This window comes from Pelobates fuscus, chromosome 12 (assembly GCF_036172605.1).
Source record: "Pelobates fuscus isolate aPelFus1 chromosome 12, aPelFus1.pri, whole genome shotgun sequence".
NCBI lineage: Eukaryota > Metazoa > Chordata > Amphibia > Anura > Pelobatidae > Pelobates > Pelobates fuscus.
The window spans coordinates 72,318,395-72,345,268 of NC_086328.1; the positions used below are offsets into that span (position 1 = coordinate 72,318,395).

General features: G+C 40.3%; 1 protein-coding gene across 2 annotated transcripts in view; it reads right to left on the reverse strand.

Annotated features, from left to right (window-relative positions):
• Nucleotides 1-26,874, reverse strand: part of LOC134579083 (spectrin beta chain, non-erythrocytic 1-like) — a 230,305-nt gene that overhangs the window by 91,370 nt on the left and 112,061 nt on the right. Inside the window, exon 1 of one of the 2 annotated variants that reach the window (XM_063438246.1) lies at nt 7,413-8,308. The exons of the other annotated variant lie outside the window; for it this stretch is intronic. Coding sequence (XP_063294316.1) covers nt 7,413-7,563 — 151 coding nt within the window. The 5' untranslated portion in view covers nt 7,564-8,308. Of the gene's footprint in view, nt 1-7,412; nt 8,309-26,874 lie in introns of those variants that run through there. 2 annotated transcript variants of the gene reach the window in all.

The following is a 26,874-nucleotide window of genomic DNA, read 5'->3' on the forward strand; positions in this document are numbered from 1 at the left end:
ACAGACAAATCAAGACCCAAAATAAATGTCTCTTTTCTTTCCCTTACCATCCATACCCACCAATTTAATAGTTTATAAGGCACATGTTACAACAGAAATTATTTCTCCTTGCCCACAGGATACGTTACACCCAAAATGGAATGTATAGCCATCATTACATATTCATGTTATCTAATTATAAAGCATAATTACCACTCTATCACCGGTTCACTTTGCTCTCCCATGGGAATTCTTCTTCAATTAATGATTTTATGATCATCCAATAACAATGCACTTTGGTAACCAACCAAGCGATTTGAAACAAAATGACACACCAACATAAGAATGGTGACTAACAAGGCGGCTCCATGCACGACCCTGACCTCTTTAGTAATGGAACTCAGAGTTTGTTTTTATTAGACAGGTTTCATTTATAGCAATCAACATAATTTTTTTTAGCTTAAGTTGATAAAGCTTCACATACCTGGCAAATATAAAGAAATTACGCTATAAAATAAGTGCTGTATGGAAGGTAGAAAGTTTGAGAGAAAAAAAAAAAAGATTTAAAATACTGAAGGTAATATATGAAAATATATTCCAAACAAACCAACCACACTAGAGGGAAAAAAAAAAAAACCCCAGCTCCATAGAGAGCAATAATAAATTACCATTAAAGGAGCACTATAGGGTCAGGAACATAAACATGTATTCCTGACCCTATAGTGTTAAAACCACCATGTAGCCCCCCCCCCCCCCCCCCCCCGGACCCCTCATGCCTCCCTAAAAATAGTAAAATCTTACTTGTATTCAAGTCTGAAGCTGCTGCATCTGAACTTCCTCTGACATCATCAGAAGTGGTAGTCTGATCCAAATCACAATGCTTCCCCATAGGATTGGCTGAGACTGACAAGGAGGCAGATCAGGGGCAGAGCCAGCATGATTCAAACACAGCCCTGGCCAATCAGCATCTCCTCATAGAGATGAATTGAATCAATGAATCTCTGAGGAAAGTTCAGTGTCTGCGTGCAGAGGCAGGAGATACTGAATGTTTGGATGCATTTTAGGCAGCCATGACCTAGGAAGGATCTCTAACAACCATCACTAGGCTGTAATGTAAACACTGCATTTTCTCTAAAAAGACAGTGTTTACAGCAAAAAAGCCTCTTAAAACAGTGTTGACCAATGATATAAGTTTATAACTAGAAGAAAGGTTGCCATATAAATTGATTTGTACAAAAGTCTTACAAAATGCCACCAGAACACTTTTTGTATTTTAGTTGATGGTTATCAGAAGAAATAATGCCCAGAAGGAAAAAATACTTAATTCCCATACAATAGGATAGGATAAGGATAAAATACTACAGTTGACTTCAACTGGGCATAGAACCAGCAAACATTACGTTTATTAATCAATGGAAATCAAACAATACCAAGTTATTTTTTTTAATACAAAAAAAAAAAAAAAAGTAAGTATTCTGTTGTAAAACGTATCATTCGAGAAGGTAAATATTTAAGTTTTAGCTATCCCAATGTCACAGCTGCACGGTTGGCGTCTGCCATAAAACACAATTGAAAGAGAGGGTGAGCAGTTAAATATTATTATAGACCTTACATTTTCCATTTAAAAAGGCAGACTGGTAATGCAAAAAAAATAAAAAAAAATAAGCAATGGAAAAGCACAGTATGGGAAGAGATTATAAAAAGGTTTTTATGTGTGTACACATGCACATATAACTTTAATATATGCAGTTATTTGATTTTCACACATTTCAGGCCCTCACGGCAGTGGATATATATTCACATACCTGGTTACAGTGAAAGAGCAGGGTGTGGCAGAGAGGGAAAAGACACAGACAACAGAGTAAAATCCACCTTTCATCTACTGCCAGAAACAGACATCAGCCGCAGTGCATTACTTTGAATTAAAAAGCATTGAATAATGATTTCCTATGGGGAAATACTAATGCGCGCGCGGGTGGAGCATAACTGAAGGGGTGTCAACCCCTTTAACGCAGCGGGGAGGGAGGGCACGAACGAGGGGGCACTGTAGGATTCTATAGTGCCAGAAAACAGCTTTGTTTTCCTGGCACTATAGAATTCCTTTAACCCCTTAAGGACACATGACATGTGTGACATGTCATTATTCCCTTTTATTCCAGAAGTTTGGTCCTTAAGGGGTTAATATAATTTGAATTCAACTTGAACTAACCCAAAATGAAAAACACTATAGTGTTCATTCACTAAATTGTGGACAACTGATAAAGGAACTGCAGAATATAGGCAAAAAAAAAAAAACACAACATTTTCCAAACCCAGCAAGTTTTTGCAGCTCAGCTATTTTTGTCTAAGTTTATCAATTCACTGCGAACAACTCACTTATCAATTGTTAACAGCTCCCAGTTTAGTGAATAATTACATAGAACATTGTTACAAATAGGTTTTGTGTCATGGGCACCTTAATACTAGTGTGTCACTGCTTCTGAAGTGGTTTAAAATAAAATGATCAAGCTATAAAAGCATCAAATACAGCACGTGGGGAAATAAATATCCTGACTTTTTCTGACTTAGGGTCCCCCTCCACACCCCCCCCCTCCCCTCCTCCCCAACAAAAAAATAAAATTAACAAATAACAAAAGAAATAAAAAGAAAAAAATTCAAAAAAAACCCACACAGATTCATAACATTATTAGAAAACGTCTCACAGGCCGCTACTTTATTTTTTCTCCTGGCACTGCCCTTGTATTAATATCAGCTGTTCAAAATGTAAAAAAATTCAAGGGCTAAAAACACTGCCCACCCTCCTGTGTACCGGACAAGCTTAAACTAGTTAGGAGAGATTGTTCTTTTGATATTTACAAAAACACTTAGAGGCAAAAAAAATAACCAGCAACCAGCAAAGCCTTGGAGGAAAAATTATATATATATATATATATATATATATATATATATATATATATATATATATATATATATATAATTTTGTATGGAGGAGATGTGTGGTGTACAGCAAGCTTTCTAAACAAAACAAAAAATACATACACTTGACCAAATGTGCCAATATCCTTTATTTTTAAAAGGAAAACAGTAGTCACTTATGGACCCCTCCCCTCAACAGCAGCATGGTGAGGGCTTCAAGGAAAACTTCAAAAGAATTTACTTGGGAAAAGAAGGGGGGGGGGTCTTATCTAGGTTTGTTGCTCGTCCTTTCATGGGGGTAGAGACTACAATCAGCAGAAAGTTTAAGAGACAAAAAAAAAGTAAGTACATTATTATATGCCTTAGAAGAATTTTATAGTAATTATTTGGCCCCTATGATAATTTTGAAAGGGTGGGGGAGATAATTAAATATATTCAGCAGAAATGTTACTAGAATGAAAAACAAAATTGTTTCGTATGTTTAAGGCCATTCATGCTTACTATATGCCTCCCAACGGTCACCAATTCAGTTCTTCCTCTGATATTTGCATATGGGGTTGCCACATAAAATAAATAAATGAAGGAATGAATAATTAAAAACTGGGTAGCTCTAGTTTGTGGGTTTACATGGTTACCCGTCATATACATAGTTGAAACCTTATAGGCCCAAATACTAATGAATTAGGGCATAGGCTTCTTGCCATCTTTCTCTCTTCCTTTTAGATATACATTTTCTTTTCTCTCTTTTAATCAAAACAGATCGGATTTTTGTTTTTACATTTTATGAAGAAAGAAAAATAAATTACAAACCAGTACTCCCTTCATCAGATGAATTCCCATAGTAAATAACACAAATCTCTATACAATAGACATGTATGCATTGTTTGAGTAGGGCTCTTTTCATACCTCCCAACTTCAGCATCCTTAGAAGTAGGATGCCGGTGGGAAGTGTAATACGGGGCAGGTGAATGATGCAATTTAGGTTACTGCCTGTGCCCAGATGGGTGTACCCATCTGTTTCAGTGCTCCCTGCAGGGTCCTAACATTCAACTCCGCGCTTACACTATACTTGTTGGGTACCACTCCTTAATGTCCACTACCCAACTATATCAAACTACTCAAAAAAATAATGATATATTAAATTATACATACATACATACATACACACACACACACACACACACTTTCCTAATTTGTTAAAATATTCCCTTGAAACATATGAAGGTAAAGTGAAAACAGCCACCAACAGGTACACCTATAGCATTTAGCTGTGAGGATACTACCGCTCGTTTTTCCAAAAATTCAAATAAATAAAATTGCATTGGTAGGGCACCAACTACACCGAAGGAATGCTGAATTACCATAACCATTCCCAGAAAAATGTGACATGTCTAACCTAATCAGGGAATATAGTGTCATCTCTCTAAACCAAAGTTCTCAGCACTTCCTCCCAGCAGTTGTAAGCAGGAATCCGCAGAAGCCAGCCCGGGCCCGGTCCCCACTGAACCCCAGGGAAGTGACCCACAATGCTAGGTAAACAAAGCTGCAGAGTACCCCCCACACTACAAATAATACCAAATGGCCAACACACACACAATCACCACAAGCACAACCCTACAAGCAATACCGTAAGCAGCCCTAAAATGTTTAAACAGTAGAAAGCAAAGCTCACATCGAAATTGTTACAAGGTTCACAGAAGACACAAATATTAACATCGGTCAGTCCATGTCAACATTCCTCTGGCACATAGAATATATTGGCAGAACTGGACTAAAAATTGTGAGTATTTTTACAGAATTGTATTTTATAATCCATTTTAAACCAATGTTTGCATAACTATTGAACTTTACCCAAACAGAGACCATTTGATACATTTGGAACACTTCAGCACATTTTCAATAGGTAATAATCCCATTTGATTGAAAACCAGGAGAGAAAAAAAAAAGAAAAAAAAAAAAAGGAAGAGGGATTTATTCTTAACTATTTATGATTTAAAAAACAAATATGTATAACAAAAAAACTATTAGATAACAGCATATCACACTAACAAATTACAGTTAAAATGTCTCTTTTACCTTAGATATGATAAATAACCCATTCTCTGCCAGTGGCAAAGATAGAGCAGGTGCGTGTTGGTGTTTACGTCCATTGTTTTGTGCTTGCACATTAAACAATTGACAGACATATCAGGAATCACTCCATGAGCCTTACCCCATTGTTTAAAATTCAATAGACAAATAGAAGTAATAAAGCCTTTACGAAACAAAAGGAAGAAAAACAAAACAAAACAAAAATTATCCAATTCTAGGCATGAGGATTTCAGTACTTAATCTTTGTTTGAAAGGATTATAACAAAGGGTCTCAGTTCCTTACTTTATAACTATTTCTGTTCACATTCTACTTCATGAGGCCTTGTGTGGCATATTGGTCAATGGGAGCAGGATTTTGGCAAAGAGCTGTCTTGGAGGTAAATCTGAGAGGAGAACACAGTCACCAGAGTCTTGATTTGTGTCATCTCTCAAGAGCAAATGTACATTTCTCTGTAAATGAGGGCACACAAGTAGGTGAAAAATTTGCACACACATAATATGGAGCTTCAAACAAGCTCCAGTAGTGTGTAAAGGTTGGATCCCCATCAATGGGTGCCATATGAGGTTTTCCGTGATGGAAATACAAAGAAGTACTACACCATAGGTTGTTTGTTTTCTCTTTAACATGTACCCACGGACAAAAGAACAAACAAAAGGCAAGCAAGGGCATTTGGGAGAATACCCTAGGTCAGTGATAGGCAACTTTCGGCACTCCAGATGTTGTGGACTACATCCCCCATAATGCTCGCAAAGCATCGTGGGAGGTGTAGTCAAAAATATCTGGAGTGCCGAAGGTTGCCTACATAAAAAGAATGATTTGAGCATTGGATTCCCTTAACCCCTTGAGGACACATGACATGTCATGATTCCCTTTTATTACAGAAGTTTGGTCCTTAAGGGGTTAAAGAGGTGCAGTTTCATAGGCCATGTTGAAGAAGAACAAATGCCTGATTGAACAGGAGGGAGTTGTCATGAGGTAGACCCCCAACATTTGCAGAACTAGAAGGCTGGCAAAAAATCATAGCAGTTCTGAGAGACTTTCAGCTTTTGAAGAATAACATTTGGCCAACCCCTGCTTTATAGGATTATAATGAAAGCCAAGATGTTGGCGTTTAAAAAGGAACACCTCTACCCGCATAACAACTTCAGCTCATTGAAGTTGGAAAAGAGCACAGGACTGTCCAGACGTCATGAGTACGGCCAATGCAGAATTCTCATTGACCAATGGTGATCACATGATGCTCTCAGCCAAATAACTACTGCATGGGCCTTCTTAACTCGCCAGAGCATTCCTGGCACCATAACTACTCCAGCGGGCAAAACAGGATATTTTTGAAAATCTAGAAAGTTAAAAATGTAACCTCTTTGGTTAAAGTAATTTTACATTATAGTCCAGCTAACTTACATCCCTTTATAAAATACAATGAACTGGTGAAAACCACCATACAGGTTAAATATTTCTGTACATTTTTGACTTGCGCAAGAATATAAAAACATCCTGCCTACAACAGATGAAAGCACAAAAATATATTTTTAAGCTAGTGGACCTGCCCAGGTGTGCTTGCATATCTTATGAGCATGCATAATAAATCATCAGCCTGACTCTACCATTAGTATTAACAATGAAATATAATTCAGAGGCAAAGAACGTGACAAGAAAACGGCTTCTTCCACTTATTTAGAATCTTCCTATTTGATATTACAGTAGTATTCATTTATAAGCCTTTTATACACTTCAGAACTGATAAACCCTTATTTAATAATGTTGCAACATTGATTGTAAGCCAATATCTAATTCATGTACCAATTTCGTAATTACCCCTAAAAAAAAAAAAAATACAAAAATTACTCATGCACATTAACTTTATACCACACCAGAGCCCTAAACCATGATTTTAAACGCACACCAATAAAAATAAAAATTTTGTATAAAAATTTTAAAACTGGAAAAATAGCATAAAGATTTTTTTTTTTTCTGCCAAGTTGTCTGTTTTGGCAAAAAAGATTTGCAACTCCCAGTTCAGTTTTAAATAATTCCTGGTTTACTGAATAAAAAACCTTTTGCATTTTTCAAATAGCAATAAGTATTTTTTCAGAACTTGTCTATTAAAACCCCATCAATGCATTCTGTTCCCTAACATAGATTGGAAGAAATAATGGATAAAACACAGATTTTTATACTAATAATTGTAGAATACAAGAAGCATGTTAGAATAATATAAAACAAATACATATGGAGGACTGGAAAACGGGTTCTGAGAGTAACCTGACAAATAAATAAATAGGAGGATGAGAGAAACTAACCCACTTAATGTTACGTAAGCAGAAAATGATTTAGTATTTGTGTGCTAGTTTCTTATCCTCCACAGGTAAGTGTATGGGTGGAAATTTCACATCCTGCATAATTGAGTACACAATAATCTCACCTTGCAGTTGTTTGAATCTTCCTTCCAGAACATTAGAATATTGTGCAGAGTTGACAAACGCAGCTGGTGACAAGAGAGAGGGTGATGTAGGTCTTTGGACATCCATGTACCCTGGCTCAAACTGAAACATGGTTTGTTCAGTCCTCTGCATCTTGAAAACACACAGCTCCAAAAAAAGTCTATATCAAACTACCACCAAGAAAAAATATATATAATCACCAAAAATATGTAGATTTGTTTCTTATAAAAACACCACCAAACCAAGTGTTAAAATCATTCCAAGTCACAAAAAGGTAAGTATCAGTAGTCCAGTTATCCTCCACAAGTGGAGGGTGGGAATGACGAAAATCCACTAAAAGCCAGGGGGAGCAGTAGAATGAAAATAAAGATTTATTTTTATTTTATTTTATTTTTAAAAGTAGTAAATGCAGTAGTCTTAAACCTGCAACTACTCTCTACATCTAAGAAGTGGAGAGGGGAAAAATATTTGTAAATCTCGTTTAAAAAGTTCCCAAAATCATCTTCTTTTCTCTTTCATATAGTCCAGACAAGCCATTCCTCTAGCTCATGTGGTAAAGCAAATGCTGATTTGCTGCTGTGGAAATCGGGGGGGAAATAAAAGTGGGGGTGTTTGGGTTGTTGATGGGTTTTTTCTTCAAAGCTCAGGACACCAAAAAAAAGCACCTTTATTCCAGTGCAGTCTTTAAAAAAAAAAATTAATAATAATAGAACGCTCGGATTTCAGGAATTCCTGGGATTCCTGGCACGGGGGAGATCTGTTTTCCCGCTGTTGCTCTTCCTGTACCTTGATCCTATTAACAGCCCCATCCAGGTTATAATGAAGGCTGCTTGGGGTGGAGATTCACATGAGAAGGGGCAGGTTGGGTGTAACCACTTGGAAAGGTGTGATGGGGGAAGGAGGAGGAGGAGGTGGGGAATGTGGTACAGTCTTGGTTTAGCCTTTTATTATTAATGAGCTTGGTCCTAAAAATGAGAGCAGTGTTTACAGTGACGTGTCTGTGTGTTGCAACCTGTGCAGAGAATAATGCCTTTTGGTACATTGTCGGGACATGGAATTATGTCAACTGGGAGGAGCTTCAAAATGAAAAGATGTGTGCCATTTAACCTACGGACTCTTCATGCTGCAATGTTAAACAGAAAGGCTGCAATCCATAAACATTAATGTGGGGCTTCTTTAAAAATCATATTGCAAAGCTAGCCTAAACAGTTAATTGCACAAATATTCCGATGTATGTACTAATGTTTCTTTATGCAATGCATGGTGTAAGCACTACTTCCGGGCAGGAAGTGAGAGTGTGGCTTATACAGAGGAGCTGCTGTGTTACTGTCCCCCTCCAATACAGCTGTGGGTGACAGTGCTGCCGTGTGTTAATCTGCCTACAATGCCGCCTGTGCTCTTATTGATATGTTAATAACGTGTGCAGTGGGCGTCCATTTAATCTGAAAGCTTTTCAGAAAAGCGTTTCAGTCAGTATCCAGCTGATCTCAGGGTGTAAATCAGATTTTGACATAATGTGGTTGGTATTGGAGGTGTAATAGACTAGTCTAGTGTAATGCTGTCTGTTTAATGAATGTGCATATATAGATATAAAAAATGAACACTTTAGTGTTGGGAATGCAAACATGTATTTCTAATGTTATAGTGCTGAACCTAGTTATATACAGGTCCCCCCCTTTTTCCAATAAAATTAAGACAATAACATTTTTTACTTTGCTCACCTCTCAGTCTCCCGTCAGATCATCAAGGAGGTATGGGCTCCTCCGATGATGGTCCAATCCAGTGCTCTTCAGAGAGGCGCGTTGGGGACCTAATGCGCAGGGAGCACCATGTGCTTCTTATTGGAAATCCTTAAATCCAAAGCTTTCCTATGACTGCTGCCACATGACCAAGGTTTACTTGGTCAGTCTAGTGGAAGTACCTCTAGTGACTGCAAAAAGAGGTGTGTTTAACCCCTCAAGGAAAAACTTGCTGTTTCTACATAAAAACATATAGGATCACTGCACACAGACCACTTTATTGAGATAAAATGGTCTGGGTGACTTTAGTATTCCTTTAAATAGTCTGTAGTTTTATGTAGTCTTTATTTCTGACTCATCCTATTTCACCGTACGTGCAGTTCTAGTTTAGAAAGGATATTTATTCATGAAGACCCCCTATTATCTAGGAGGTTGCCAGGACAATACCCTCCATGTTCTATCACACCCTGTTCTGTTCCCAGCATGTAGATCCACAGATGAAAACCCCCTCCTTTCCAATCTCATGCTGTAGACATGGGGTGATTTCATTAATCTCCTGTATTCCAACATGCCTCATGTTGTGGTATGGTGGTAAAGAGGCAGAAAATCCATGGTGTTCCCATCGTTCCATCTTAATCTCTTGGATCTCATTGGTCCACAAAGACCTCATATTAAAACACCCAGAGAATTTTTGAATTGAAAATCGAAAGTAAATGCTTAATTAAGCTCAAAATAGCTGAACGGAAAATAACTCCCTGACATCTATTCTTCCAATTTGGCTACTCTGACCTTTACATTTGAAATTCACTTTGAATTTTCACTTTAGTATATAACCCTGACTATGTTCTGCGGTGAGTGGTTGGTGATGCATGTCCTAACAGTGCACAGACCCCCATAAGCCCTAACCAACACAAATCTCCCTTTTATTCCCAAATCCAATGCATAGTGTGGGTTATGTAATCAGTGGATACCTTCAAACTCCAAAGTAACCATTGATATCACATTTTATCAATCTCGTGGCCATCATAAGGCTCTATTTATTAAACAAGCTAAAACTTCTCCAAATTATTTTAAAGCGGAACTGTTATCACCACCCCTACTACTCCAACCCCTTCTCCAAAATGAGTATTTTATACAGATATGAAATCTCATGTTGACTGTGTTGCAATTTTACTACACATGAGAAATAGGCAGAGCTATGTTTTGTCAAGCCGCCAGCCGTCCTTAATAAATAATAAAATAAAATTAGAAATGAAAAATAACATTAAAAAAGCAAGCAACCCTACCCCACCTTTCACCCCAAGTCAGCAGGGTGAAGGGTAATCAACTGGTAACCAGGAGATGCCCACTGGATCCCTTTAATATTATGGATCTGTTGTGCTCAAGAGATGCTCATTCATTGAGCTCCTATTTGGTATTACTGGGACCCATTTTTTTTCTGTGCCTTTCAGTGCTACAGAGATATGCAGTGTATTCTGATGCTGACCACTTCAGCACCAAAAGGGATAACTGTCTAGGCTGCAGTTACAAAGGCAATTTACTGTTCCATGTACCGGTAGTTATTTTCCAATTTTCACATTAGTAATTGGTCACCATGTGGGGGGTCGCAGTCTATTGCAGTAGTGGTTACTAGTGATAGGATGTTAAAAAAAAAAAAAAACAGTGACACGATTGGAAACTTTTCAGTAATTTGTAGTCACTAATATTTACTGGCTTGTTGTTAATAAGAAAAGCTTACAGCAGATAATTACCAACCTTAATGGAAAGAAGCCCTCAATTTGCTATTTCTCTCTGTCTCTCACTACAGCTCTCAGTATCTGTTGTCTTGCTGCAGTAAAATGCAAGGGAGATATTATTGTAGGTTATTTTACAAAAAGCTATTCATATTATGCCTTACTGATCATTTTGTGTAAATAAGCCACTTTTCCCCAAATTCATCTATCTAGTGTACATTTTACATTTTATCAATTCATCACAATTCACAGTTTAGTGAGTAAATAGCCTAGTATTGTCCATCTGCCTAATCTCTTCAGTCTGTCATCTATCTTCATATACACATCAGATACACATGTTAGCAGCCCCTCCCCCTTACTAAATCAGACCCTAATCTTGGGACTGTCCTCACACCTCATCTGCAATCCCAATACAAACAGACTTTTTGTCCGGCTATTATTGAGCAATTTAACAAACTGACCTTGCAAAGGTCTAGGCTAAAGAATGCAATATAACTAGTGAGTGCAGACCTTTCTAATGACTAAGCATTCCACAGAATGCATTTTATTATGGGCTATCTGATGTTTATTCACAAACAGTGAATCACGTGTCAAGTCATAAAAAAATGTTGAAGATTCTGTTATCAGACAGTTATTTCATGTAGATGTACACCAAAGTTTTCACTATGTAAAATACTTATATTTCATCAAAAACAAAAACAAAATCAATTAAGATTTTGTAAATAAAGTAAACAAGTACAGATGCAAATTAAATAATAATTATCAGACAAGCTGAGAGCAATGAAGCCCACCTATCACTCAGTCCCCCAAAGTTGTGTCAACGGCCTGTTGTCTTTATCAGGGACACAGTTGGTTCTATTTACTAAAGTCCCAATGGCTCTATGCTGAATGGGGCAATAGCATTTGCTTTAGTTAGGGGGCATTTGAACAGTAACATCTGGACATTGTTTGCACAATTTGACAATGTCTGAATTTGTTGTTTTGGTTCCAAAGGAGTCAGAATTGTAAAGGGACGCTGTAGGCACTAGAACAATTTCATGTTATTGAAGTCATAGTGCTTTGAGTGATACCCCCATCCAACACCCCAAAACGTAATATTTTTATAGATTGAAGGCTTGGAATCGTGTTTTCAAGCCATGCATTTAAGCCCTCTGGACAGGAGAGCTGGGACTGTTACTTCCCGGCTCTTAAAGCCATGGTCTGCACCTTTTTAGCGCGTTCAGACCACCAGATACTTTTCTCTCACAAGCGCCAGTCACAGCGTAAGGAAAAATAAATATCTAACTACCAGCCCTGTCCCACTTTTGTCCTCTGGTATCCCACTTATGGGGATACCAAATACAGTTGACCAATAAACACAGCACAAGTGTGTCATTAAATTCACTAGTACTGTGAAAAACAAACACATGGCTCACTTTGCAAATAAGGTCTTAGTGTCTTTTGTTGTTTACAGCTTTTTGTAGTGGTACAAGGAGACTATAGGTGCATGCCCATAACACATGACAAAAAACTAGTGTGTCCCAACACTCACAGCCCACCCCTCACTGCCACCTATATAATAATGTGGTGTTACATTTCAAATATTCCGCGCAGACATGTCCTTCACATTTTTGAGGATGATTTTCCAAATCCTATTAAACTTACATAACTGGCTTTGACTCAACTTTGCTTGGCCAAGGGCATGCTGGTGTGGGGCTGTGTAATATTTCTCATACTGCTCATATTTTCAACTGGCTTTTCAAGATTTGTTTCAGGTTTAAGTTTTTTTTTATGGGACTGAAACAAAGGAGACCTTACTGTGAAGTTCCACATTTTGTTTTGTGACAGCTAAGACAAAACATTTATATATTACGTGAATTACCTTCTCCTCATAAAAGTTCACGTGCCTAAGGTGTGGTATCTAACTTAATAACACCAAGGGAAACTTGATTCCACCACCCTTCATTTAAACTCATTAGCAACTTAGTTTCTATGAGTCATAAGCAGGTTCAACACAGCACATATTCATTCACTGCCCAATAAATAGGACCAAAAATCAGGGGTACCACTGTACCAGCTGAATGTCATGGTAAATTCCTGAAAATAACAAGCTTTTTGCAGTTTTTAGATTTGCCCCTCCAATGAGCGACTCTGAAGGCAATTTGTTATGTACGTTAAAATTAACTGGATGCCACATCTCTTTATCTTCCAGAAATTCACATTATTTGGCATGCTGTCTACCAACTGTTGGAGAAATGGCACTATCCTGTTGGAGGGGTAACTGATCTGACAAATATTTCCACATATATCTAAAGTTCTGATTATTATAATGTCTTTCTCTTAATAGGGTACAACATTTGATTTATCCATGTGGTCCAAGTCTCTGATATCTTAGAACAGTGAGGTGATTGCAGTTGCAAGGTCTTTACAAATACATATCAGAGTATCCACATTGCTTTTTATATGGCTGTCAGTTTTGTGTGCATGTGGGCTATTTCATCATTGCCTTCACTGTTGAGATAGAGCTTGTCCTTGCTCACAGTTCTCATTGTATTACATGATTCAATATCCATTTTTGATAGATTATTATCAATATGTAAATATTTGCTGTTTATGCAGTCAGGACAGGATGGGTCGAGGTAAATTAAGTGATGACATTTGTGTTCTTGGGATGACCTGTAGCTCTGCTCATTAATCACAGCTTTACTGCTCACGATCAAATAATTCATGTTGATTTCAATGTGGATATGCCATTATGATCAGTAGTAAAGATAAAGCAATACACTCACTACAGCAATTCTTTTCTTCTGAGCATGCAATAAAAGTCATTATTATTATTATTATTATTAGCATTTATTTAGCACCAACTTATTCTGCAGCTCTTTGCAATACTATAAGGGGGGACATTTAACGATAAATGAGACAATTACAAAATGTTACAGGAACAATAGGTTGACGAGGACCTTGCTCAAACAAGCTTACAATCCATAGTTAATAGTTATTCCGTGAATGATTACACAACATGCTGAATATAAGGGTTTATTTATTAAAGAAAGAATTAAAGTGAGTTTCAAATTCAAAAGGACACTCCAGGCACCCAGACCACTTCTGCCCATTGGAGTGGTCTGGGTGCCAACTCCCATCACCCTTCAAGTGTAATTATCGCAGTTTTTATAAACTGCAATAATTACCTTGCAGGGCAAAGTCCTCCTCTAGTGGCTGTCTGACAGCCATTAGAGGGACTTCCAGGTTCTTAAAACACGAAAAGTGTTTTAAACTACGCTGGACGTCCTCAGGCTATGAATAATGCTTTCCTATGGGGAGGTCTAATGCGCGCGCCTGGCCATTGCCACTCATGCGCATTATGTCTCGAGGAGCACTGGAGAGTCCCTTTAAGGTCAAAATAGCTGAACTTGAACATTAAATTTCTCATACATGCTCTCAGTTTGGGTACCGTGGGCTTAAATTTGAAATTCTCTTTGAATTCTCACTTTAGTAAATAACTCCAGTGCCTGGAGTGCTTAGCATTCCAGTGTTAATCCCCCCTTCTGTACCCTTTTTTTTTTTTTACATTTTTTATTTTTGCAGTGCATTTCAAGATAACATACAGGCATGCGGTGCCCCAAAGGCAATCCACTTGCATGGTTCAAAACGTAGGTAAGAATGGGGTATATAGGAACAGTGCACAATTTTATATTTTTAAAGTACAAGAGGGTAAGTCACGAGTTTGTATAGAGTGAACATGCTAGTCAAACTAAGAACAGTTGATTATGCTATAATATGAAACAGTGGGGAGGCAGCGTGAAATGTAAAATAGTTTGCTTATCTGCTTGAAGCTTCAGCGTATGTGAGGTGTACTACAGGTATACATGCTAAAGTAAGGTTATGCTGAGCTGCAGCTTACGAATGTTAGTCCCTGTAGCAGTTCATCCAATGCCCGACCTCTCGAGGTCATGGGAGCTTGCATGCGGTGCATAGAGGATCGCTGCTGTTGGCGGAATCTTGCTGGAGCTGGGTCCGATGATGCACGGAGGGAAGAGCGTGAGTGTCTCTAGTCGGTGGGGTGCAGCCCTTCTGGTGGAGGGCCTGTTGGTCTGCAGTCTCTTGGGCCGCTTATGCCTCCGTGTGTGCGGGCCCGTCGTCCCCAAGGGCCAGTGGTGTGTGGGAGAGTGCAGGCTTGAGTCTGCCGCGCTGTAGTAGGCTGAGGGGCGCCTGGCGTGTGTATGGGCTTGCTGCTTTAAGCAATTGTCCCGAGAGTCTCTCATTGCCAAGTCCAAGTTTCTCGTTTGGAACCTCGGTATGGAGGTGTACTTACTTATTGGTGGCTTGGTCTTCCGTGGTTGTAGTTGCTCGGGGTGGTATGCTTGTCTTGGGAGTTGCTGTCGGCGACGCCATCTTCTCGGTCGCTTCTCCCCACGAGGTGCATCTCGCGGTCGGGAGCGTGCCCTCGGTAGGTGCTGGCTCAGAGCGTGTGCTCCCGCTTGCCGTTCCGCTAGCTCCCTCCAGAACGCTTCGAATATGGCATCCAGCCGTATGAGGACATCGAGTCCCTGTGCTGCGTCTCGTGGCGTTGTGCCTTCGGCCGCCATCTTGGGTATGATGGGTCTCGGTCGGTGCTGGTGCCCCCGGGCCTCTAGGGGTCCGGTTGGGACCGGGATAACCCCCGCCGGTCCAAAGGGGGGGGAACGTGGGCCCTTTCGCCAGTCGTTTTCGCCTGGGTGCAGCCGGGGAGCGGCCGTCTCCCCTGTGCCGTCCAGGTTTGTAGGCCGCAGTCGCTTTGCCGGTAATTTTTGCAGGGGTGGTCGCTTGTTTGGTTTCATTATGTTCCCTGTGGGTTCACCTCACAGTAGGTGACCCTTTTGGATCGGTTGAGCGCTGTTTGCAGCTGATTCATGCGTTTATTGCCCGGTGGAGCAGGAGCTATGCTTTTCTGCGTCCTCCAGGCTCAGCGGTCAGGCCCCGCCCCCCCTTCTGTACCCTTTTATGTGAATTCTCCACGTGGGTTGATTTCTCCTGATTTGTTTATATTGTTTCAAAATAAATACCATTAAAAGAAACACTAGGGAAACAATTCATATTATTTACATTTCAGGTTCTTGATTCTAGTGCCCTCTTCAAATACAAATAGTCAACCCCATATACCACCTACATGTCAGAGTGAGCAAAGATGAACACTTTTGCTTGGAGAAACACCAGAGGGTAACAAACTAATGAAATAGTAGACTTTTTTTTAGATAATTTTAAGACAAAAAATGTATTTACTTTTAGATAAATTATTAAAGGGACACTATAGTCACCCAGACCACTTCAGCTCAATGAAGTGGTCTGGGTGCCAGGTCCCTCAGGTTTTAACCCTTCAGATGTAAACATAGCAGATTCAGAGAAACTGCTATGTTTACATTGCAGGTTTAATCCAACCTCTAGTGGCTGTCTTCCTGACAGCCGCTAGAGGCGCATCTGCGACGCTGGATGCGAAATTTGCATCCAGCATGCAGAACGTACATAGGAAAGCATTAAGAAATGCTTTCCTATGGACTGTTTGAATGCGTGCGCAGCACTTGCCGTGCATGCGCATTCCGCTCCACTCGGGAGCTGACGTCGGCGGGGGAGGAGAGGTCACCAGCGCTGAGGGAGCCCGGTGCTGGATTAAGGTAAGTTGCTGAAGGTGTTTTAACCTCTTCAGCGCCAAGGGAGGGGGACCCTGAGGGTGGGGGCACCCTTAGGGCACTATAGTGTCAGGAAGACGGGTTTGTTTTCGTGACACTATAGTGATCCTTTAAAATAAGAACAATTTAACAAATTAACATTAACTTATTACTGGAACTTGCATTGCTGATACAATGTGGAATGATTTAGAAAGTTATGATTCACCATTTAAAAACAGTCTTCAAACACCTAGACAACTTTGGTGTTCATTAAGGGCCATAGTGAATAACATAGTAAGCATACTCAAATTTGTTCAGGCTTTGCAAATAAACCAGCCAAGAAATGTCCTTAGATACAGTAAATTAAGAGACATTTTATTTTTCACTGATTAAAGGAACACTATAGCTTTACAAACAGGTGTTCCTAACGCTATAGTGTTCTCCTCAATAGTTAGATTCAGGTCCTGCCCCTTAATTCAATAAAAAAATAAAAAAATGGGGGGAAATGTTTTTTACTTGCCTTTATTCCAGTAGCTGCAGAGTATACAGTAAAAATACAGCAGAGACATGCTGTAGACACAAGAACAACTAAATAACTGTAGTTGTTCTGGTAAGTATAGTGTCCCTTTAAAGGACCACTATAGGCACCCAGACCAGTTCAGCTTAATGAAGTGGTCTGGGTGCCTGGTCCAACTAGGATTAACTCTTTCTGCTGTAAACATAGCAGTTTCAGAGAAACTGCTATGTTTACAAATGGGTTGATCCAGCCTCTAGTGGCGGTCTCATTAACAGCCGCTAGAGGCGCTTCCACGCTTCTCACTGTGATTTTCACAGTGAGAAGATGCCAGCGTCCATAGGAAAGCATTGAGAATGCTTTCCTATGGACTAGCTAAATGCGCGCGCGGCTCTTGCCACGCATGCGCATTCAGCCGATGACGGGGAAAGGAGGCGGAGAGTCCCCACCGCCGAGGGAGCACGGCGGTGGAGTAAAAGGTATGTGTTTAACCCCTTCCTCACCCTAGAGCCCAGCGGGAGAGGGACCCTAAGGGTGGGGGGGGGGGACTAGAGACCCTATAGTGCCAGGAAAACAAGTATGTTTTCCTGGCACTATAGTGGTCCTTTAAATTTGAAATTCATTGTGAATTCTCACTTTAGTGAATAACCCAATGTGTGTTTTTGCAAGTTATACATGACACAGATCATCATAGCATTATGACTGGACAGCAGTAAATGTTACCTTGTAATATGTAGTGTTTCATGTACAGTAACTGTAATACAGGCTGAAAATGACTTGAGTCCATCAAGTTCAGCCTCCCATGCAGTTCTGATCTGAGGTTTATCCAAAAGAAGACACAAGCACCAGTGAATTATAGCCATTGATGTAAAAGGAAGCAAACCATATTTTATTACATTAATACCCCTTTCTATGCATGACAGCACCTTATGGTACATATTGTTCTTTTTTAAATAATGGTACATGAACTCAATGATAAATGAGTGAGCATGTGTCAGACTTGCGCACATGCTCAAAAGAGTTATCAATTAAATTATTACTGCACATTACGGTTTTTGGTTTTACCATATGTCAGCCTATCACTTGAGGAGCATAAGATCCTTAGATTTTATAATACCAAAAAAATGTTAACTGTTAATCATAACTAAGTTGAATATTTGCAAGAATATTTTGCAATTCATTATCTATATAAAGTATAAACTGTTCGATAAATGCATCCTTCAACTAATAAACCAGCCATATAGTGGTATGGCCCGGCTGACTGTTGTATCTAGGTGAGAATGTCACAACTCATTGACTGAAAGAATGAGTGCATACAAAAAAAAAAAAAGCTGCCGCAAACACTTGTCTGGTGAGATGGGTGTTCACTGATGCATGTAAGGAGTGATGGGGGTGTCTGTAGACAAGACTGTTTGTGACTGCATAACAGACCCCACAAGTCTGAACTGAGGTTTTATCAGGTGATAAACCTTGAAGACAGGCATTGTTTAATTTGCAATGGTAGCATGTCTTGTAGAACCATTCATGAACTCTTGGAAAAACTGGGGTCAAAGCCCTCATTCTCCATATGTTTCAATACTTGGTATGGCCCAGTAGGGATATTCTATTCTGAGTAGGGAGAAGTCTGAGCTAAAATAATTAGCAACTTTCTGCCTAACTCTCTAATGATTTACAAGCTCCAGATGGCACTGTTGTTAAATTTAAACTACAGTTAAACTACATACACCATATGTGCAATTAACGCATTTCAGCTTATTGTATATTGTACAATAGCCCAATGGTTCTTTATTTGTTCCATGTTTTTTCTTATCTCTTTGTGAGCAGATAAGCCTTTTCGCATATGGATTTATTATTTTTGTCCAAGCAGATCTTAATGCCCTTAATAGACGTTTTCACTGTAATTAATATATTACTATTTAATATACTTAAAATTCTAGCATTCTGGGGGACTAAAAGCCCCCCCTAAAACTCACCCAATGTCATATTCTTCATAAGGGCATATTTATTATACTATTAATATTTTATTTTTTCAGAAAAGAAAGGGAGGGGGAATAAAGTCAAATAAAGACATTTAGGGGTGTTACATATTCTTCAATGACACTTTTGTAAACAGCTTACATCACTTTCTTTGTGTAGCATTGGCAAACAATGTAACAAGGATGTCGCTTAACAATTTTGTCACTTCAGAGACAGTTACATATCATATCTGGTTAGTTTACCAGATATCGCATACCGGTATCTGTACTTGGTCTCATAATCCACATCTGCAAGCACCAGCTGTCCTGCTATAGCATCGTGTAGAGGGTGGGCCAGCCCCCGCCAGGGCTAAATATACCCACGGCAGAACCTGCCCCCTCTCCCCCGGATATTGTACCATAGACAGATAACAACCATAATCAGTCCTTGTTAGGTGGGTAGTTGTGGTTCTTCCAAAAGATGGACTTTATTTAGTTGATTTCACGTTTTATCAGTTAGTGTCAGTCGTTCTATGTCTTTATGTGGACAGGGTTGAGCTCATGGAGGCCGTTGTCCGTTGTGTTGATCAGGTTACAATGCTGCACAGTGAAATATCTTGGTTTGCAACACTGTTGTGGGATATTCCTTTCATATGAGTCTTGCCTCCCTAAGTGTCAAGGTCCGGGTGATGTAGTGTGGTTTTGTATGTTTCAAGTTTGGTTATGCTAGCTTGTACAATACAGTGAGACTTGAGTTGTTCTCATAATCTAGGTTTACGGTCACTTGGTGTAAGAGAGTATGTTTGGAAGGAACCTCTGTTGATTTCCATGCTCTAGCTCATGGGTCGTCAACCTGGTCCCTACCGCCCACTAGTGGGCGTTTCAGGATTCCAGGTGGGCGGTAGGGATTTTGGCGGCTAAAATCCTCTTTTTGAGAGGATTTCTCATTTTTAGAGCGGCTTGGGGCGCAACATTTCAGTCACCGGCAGGGAAGCACTCCCTGCTGCCAGGTCACCTTCTGGACCCCCCGGCGTGGCGGAGTTCTAATCAGAGGCGGTGAGGGAGATCTAACCGCTCTGCTCTGCTCCCTCGCGCAATGTTTGCTGATGCCGCGGGAGCCGGAATATGACGTCATATTCCGGCTCTTGGCATCAGTAGACAGCCCGCGAGGGAGAAGAGCAGAGAGGTTAGAGCTCCCTCCCCACCTCGGATTAGAACTCTGCCGCCCGCCGAAGTGAAGCCCCACTGGACCCCAGGGACAGATCCACACCAGCTCTCCGGGTAGGGAGGCTGGGTGGACATTTAATATTAATAATTTGTGTGTCTGTAAGTGTATGTGTGAGTGTGTGTGTGTGTGTGTGTGTCTGTAAGTATATGTGTGTGTGTCTGTAAGTGTATGTGTGAGTGTGTGTACGTTTGTCTGTGTGTGTGTGTTTGTCTGTTAGTGTGTGTGTCTGTAAGTGTATGTGTGAGTGTATGCGTGTGTGTGTCTGTAAGTATATGTGTGTGTGTCTGTAAGTGTATGTGTGAGTGTGTGTGTCTGTGAGTGTGTGTGTCTGTAAGTGTATGTGTGAGTGTGTGTGTGTGTTTGTCTGTGAGCAGAGTACTTGTGGAATAGAAGAAAGAAGGAGCAGAGTATTTGTAGAATAGGAGAAAGAAAGAGCAGAGTACTTGTAAAAAGGAGAAAGAAGGTGCAGAGTACTTGTAAAAAGGAGAAAGAATGAAAAGGAAAAGGAGAGAATTGTTGTTGTCTAATAATAGTAAGTGGGCTACTTAGCTCAGCCTTCTTACTGGGCATTGCTATAAGGAAGGTTAAACAAATAGAAAAAAGGGGGGGGGGAAGGTGGGTAGGGCAATTGAGGAGGGAGAGGAGGGGAGCTGATGCACAGATGAGAAATCATATTATGAGCAAACAGAGAAATCATCTGAATATCACCGAAAGAGGAGACCTTTGTTTGTTCCTTATGAAAATCGAACCAGATAATTTTAAATATTTAGTCTCGCAGCATCAACCTCAAGGATCTCATTAATCACTAGTAAAGGTAATTTAAATTGACTTTGTTTTCTCATTAAACTTCATAAAGTTAAAAACATTATAAACATGCATAAAGTAGAAATAAAAATATAAATGTACGTACATTCATTTTTTTTAAAACACCCTCCTTTCTAAAAAATATTCTGCACTTGCGTGAAAACTGGTGGGCGGTAAGGACATTTTTCCATCAAGAAAGATGCATTAGTTGGCGGTAGGTAGAAAAAGGTTGACTACCACTGCTCTAGCTAAAAGAGTGAGTGCGGCTTTACGTGTATGGTAGATCAGGATATTATCATCCCTGGAGAATCCCCCCAGATTCAGGAATAGAAGGGCCATTTTTGGTTTCAGTGTGATGTGTGTTTTCAGCTTTCCAGCTAGCCTGATCTCGACAATCTCCCAATAGGGACGAAGGTGAGCACACCCCAACCAAACATGATGCATTTTGCCGGGTTACCTCCCGCATCTCCAGTATGTCACTGGTGTGCCAGGGTAAATTTTTGCTAAGCGTACTGGCACCATGTAAGTGTATGAGCGTTCTTGGGCGTGTGCAATGCGCCATGCGTCGTAATAATGTTGTACGTGCAGGATTTTTTATAGTAGCTGGCAGCCTTATTTCAAGGCCCAAAACTTTTGCTAAATGGGGATAGATTTGTGTCCAGTTTAGGCTAAAGTCACCACAGCGCACAATCATTCCCTTTTGTATTGCAGTTAGTTTGCTGAATATCTTGTGAATGAAGTTGCGTTGGTGTACTTGTATTGTATATTGTACTTGTATATTGTATGTTGTTTATAAGGCACACTATAATGACATATCTACCCAAGTCGTCAATTTCCTGCATTTGTAGGGTAAATGCAACATTTTTACTGAACAAAATGGAGGCTCCTTTGCTTTTTGTGGGTAAAGTGGCATGAAATTGGTGTGGATAGTGTGTTTGCATGGGTATGATAAAGTCATCCTTACTGTTTCTTGAAGACAGATCACGTCCGACAGTAGTGTTTTGAATTCCCTGTACAATAGGTGTATAGGGGGGAGGAGGGTCTCTAAACTCCCTCCGTTTCCTCAGTGTGAAGGCAGAAATGTCAGCGAACAGGAGGATCCCCCTCATAGGGTTGCGGTAAGGTCTTGTTTGCTCTGTTAGATTTCAGGATGGCTTATTCTACATGATAATAGTGTAGCCTGACCAGAACGTCGCATGGTATCTCAGCAGCCAGGAAATTGGGCTTTGCGATGCGGTGGCATCAATCAGGAACAGATCATGCAATAGATCCGGGACGAGGGTTTTCAGTAGGCCAGTGATATAGCTGTGCAATTCATTTAGCCCCACTTTTTCGGCGAGCCCGCGAATGCGGAGATTATTTCTGTGAGCTCAGTCCTTGCTATCAGCTGCTTTTAGTTTGTAGGTGTCCAAACGTGAAGTTAGGCCTTCCATTTTACACACTAGATCATTATGGGCCTCCACAAGTTCCGCCATTTTGTCTTCCGTAGCAGACGTTCTTGTGTCCAGATCTTGTAGATCTTTCCGCAGGTCGCTCACAGCGGTCTGGAAATTGGACGTGAATTTGGAGGTCATGTCGTCTAGCATCTTCTGAAGGAACCCTCTGGTAAGTATAGAGTCGGGCTCTGTAGGACCCTGGGTCAGGTCTGAGTCTGTCTCGGCGTCATCTTGGCTCGCCTCATTGTTCAGCAAACTCTTGCTTATAGTCGTCTTGGAGGCAAAAAAGTTGGCCTTCTGCTTGTCAGGGTCTTACCTGGGTTGGGAGTCTGTAGCGCAGATATGTTGCTCACCCTTGCAGATAGCCACAGGCCAAGGTGGTCAGGTAAGAATTCACCTGGCCTGTGGGTCTGTGCACGGGGGCTGTGCAGGATGAAGTACCAAGTCGCAGGACAGGCAAGGACTGAACCAGCAGGATTGTCAAGGGATAGCCGAGGTCAAAGGATGCCAGCGGACAGGAACAACGAGGAGTAGCCGAAGTCAAGGGATGCCAGAGGTCAGAGTAAACATAGTCAGAAGCCGGGGTCAATAATAAGAAGCAGATCAAACGACAGGAACACTGGTACGAAACACACAACAGGATCAAAGACTTGACCCTGATCACAGGGCGAGGCTGAGTTTAAATACCCTGCTGATGTCTGATCAGGGTCAGGTGAAGCACAGCCATAGTCAAGGTAGAGCCCCCAGAGTAGTAGACATGCCAGAATGAACAGGACCGGAATGACTTGTCAATATATTAAGCTGTTGTGGCTCAGAGGTAGGAAGCAGGACCAGGACTGAGAAGTTCCCCAGTTCAGTTCCCCTGTTGGGAACTCCAGGAGCGACCACGTCTGGCCGTCTGTCTGCCGTGGTGAGAACCGTGACACTCCTGTCTCTCTGTCACCCTTTTGCTTTTAGGTTGAGACATATCTATGCCGGCTGACTTTTGTAGGCAATTGCTCAGGTTGTTTGGCCTAGTCGGAGCGGCTGTTACATGCGACCGCTCTTGTCTGCATCCAGGACACGCCCCTATACTATTATTATTTTATTATTATTATTTTATTATTTAGATAGCACAAGCAAATTTCGTAGCACTGTACAATGGGTATTCTATAGGTTTAGTTTGCAAGCTCATAGTTTATTAGCAGCAAGGATACATTTAGAGTTTTAAATACTGTATACCTTTAGGTATAGATGTTATTATTAATTAGCTCAAAGCCTGACTAGACACAGCAAATAACTGAACCTGCAGCCTTGAGGAACGTAATCACATTAAAGCTGGTGTACTAACCAATTTAGCCATTGAAATGGTGATACAAATAAAACTGTAGCATTTGCTAGGCAGGTAGCTAGGACCCTCCATTAAACATATTCTGCCTTAAATCTGGATGTTGGGTATACGTTATATCTCTTTCAAAGCATATGTTGGGATTTGCCCCAGGACAAGTCGGCAACCTGACACACTGTATTTATTAGGACTAGTAAGAGGCCATCCATGGGAGATGTTTAAACAGCTGCAAGCCATCCGAAGCCAGTCATGACGTTTGTTCATTAACTCTTTGTGTATCAGAGATGTGTACGAGTCATGCACTACTACTGGGTATTGCTAATGGGCTTCGTGAATACAGAAATCGGAGAAATTACCAAATAAAGCTTGTTTTTAAATCCTTACAAAAATACAATCAAATGTGTTTCTTTTCCAACAAAGTAGAATCTGAGTATGTAAGGGAAATTTAATGAGGGCTAAATTCTTGTGATTAACAGAGATTTGCATGTATTAATCTGAACAGGAAAAATTTCAGGTATTTTGAGCATTAATTCGTTCTCTAAGAAGATTTGTGACAGAATGTGCTGTACTGTATTATATAGATGCAAGGCCTCACACACGGGCAATATATAAAGGTGAAGTGCGTTGGGGTCCTGGAGACATTAATAAACAACAAGACTGCAGGATGAGTGGTATATGAATGTCTCCAGAACCTTGAGATGGAACTAGTGTAGTGGTTCACGAGTAGTATTAAGTTAGTGTGTGGGTTAATGTATGTTTAGTGTACGTGTAATTGGGGTTAATCCTGTACTGTAGTGTAGTGTGGTGGTCAATATTTACTGATAATGTAGTGTAAGATTTGAGTGGAGGATTTTACTATAAGAGTGGTACTTGAGCATTCCCTGACATGCAGTTAAAGGCACAGTCTAAGCATTAAAATCACTTAATTGTAATGAGATGATTTGGGGGCATGGATGCTGCCTGCACATAAAGTTTACTTTGTGTAACCTGCATACCTGCTAGTGGCTTCCAGACCAACAGCCACTACGGGATCCAGACTAGTAGAGATTCAATTAATGAATCTATTTGATGTTTAGTGTCAGCATGCAAAGTATGCTGACGCCAGACTGTGTGCTTCAAATGCTTCTCATAGAGAAGCATTGGATTGGTGGATAGGGGTAAATGCCTTGTATGTGCCATGTATCCTTAATGCTTATGTAATGACAGTTTTTTTTGATAAAAAAAAAAAATCAAACAAAAAGGAGGGCCCAGTAACCCAAAAGAGTAAAGGAACACATTTAGCATATATAATTGTAATGGTAAGTGTGCCTTTAAATAGTCAGCCTAAACCTCTTATTGTATATTCTGTTTGCAATATATAATTTTTTTTAAATGTGTTTTTTATTTTTATTTATATTGCATGTCTGTTTATTACCTTGTACAATACCATAGTTAATATTCTTTCTGTATCATAAAATATGAATGAGAAAAATAAAAGATAATGAATTGACATGATATAAGGATTGCAAAAGAAATGAAATATTTTTGCCTAATTTGCCTCTGTTCTTTTCACCTAGATTTTTCAGCATCACTAAACCCAACCAATCATGACATGAGTTGGCAGAGGCAGCTCTAGACATTGGTCCTTAGGCGGAACTTGAACATGAAGCCTCAATGACACCCATAATGAAAACAAATGCAAGAGATAATACAATTAACTATAACGGGTGCCTGGTAACTTGAAGTGGGAACTCCTTCCTGTTTCCCCTCTGCATGTGGCACAGTTTCCAGCCAGTGGGTGGCGGCGTATCAGTACTCATTCACTGCCTCAACTCTCAGTCCACCCTGCAGGGCTGCCATAACACTCATAGCCCCTTACATACAAAGTCTACACCAACCCACACATGCTTTCAGACAAATAGATACACACTCACACACTCATATAAATTCCAGACACACTCATAGGGATACACACGCAGACACCCAGATGCAAACTGCCAGATAGACATACACTCACACAGTGATTCTCAATGCCAGACACACTGAAAAATATACATACACATGCCTCACAACTATGCACTGGCAAACATACACACACCCATTGTCAGGCACACAAACACTAACAGACATACACACTGACAGACACACATACGAAAGCACTGACAGAGATACACACATATGAAAATATTGAAGTTTAAGATGTGCTAGTCCCCCGACTTCTTGCCTGCCTTCTGTCAGAAGCATGGCTTCCCTGTTGCCAGTGGAGATCTGGCACCTACTGAGGACTGTAGTCAGGGGGCTGTGATGGGCAGTTTCGATCTTATATGGCCTCCTCTATCCAATGGAAGGAATAGATTGGACATCACGTCCACCTTATATGTGGAGAGGGTCTGGACCACGTAGGATCCCTTGCAGACCTCAAAGTATGGCCAATCCCTTTAGCAGATTATGGACTGTACGCTCCTGATGAAGGCCTTTTTGCCCTGAAAGCTTCTACATACAGTGTCTCCTTGTCTCCTCCCCATATCCCTCTCTCCCTTACAAGCTCCATCTCCCTCTCCCCCCAGCTCCCTCGTTTTCGAACTGGCTGCGAGGGGCCGCTTAACAGATGGCCTTAGGGGGCCACCTAAATCGCCTAATTAGAGAGTCACTTATGCAAGTAGGTATTACTCATAACAGAAGCATTTAATTGCTATTGGGCAATTCAAATTATCTTGTGATGCTCTCATGTAAGTCTTGTTGTTGGTTTTGCAAATGAGTAGTGACGTAATTTTTGCACAGAACGACCTGAGAGTTAGACAGCTTTACATTGGTGAGGAGGAGTGGTGGGAAATAGTATAAAGGTTTGGGTTTTAGGACTGAATAGCAATTTATATTGATTGAAATTGGTGGAGCTAATTCTTAAGGGCAATGTCTAGCTATTATGTGAAGATTTTTTTCGAGTTGCAGGTAACTACGGTAGTATTCTCAGACTGTGGAAGCCCCCAGAGAAATCTTTTTAAATTATTTAAGTGACCTCATTATGAATACACTGTATCATCATTTAATGACATGAATTTTATACAGAATTTGCTATAAAATTACTTTGAAACAAAACATATGAG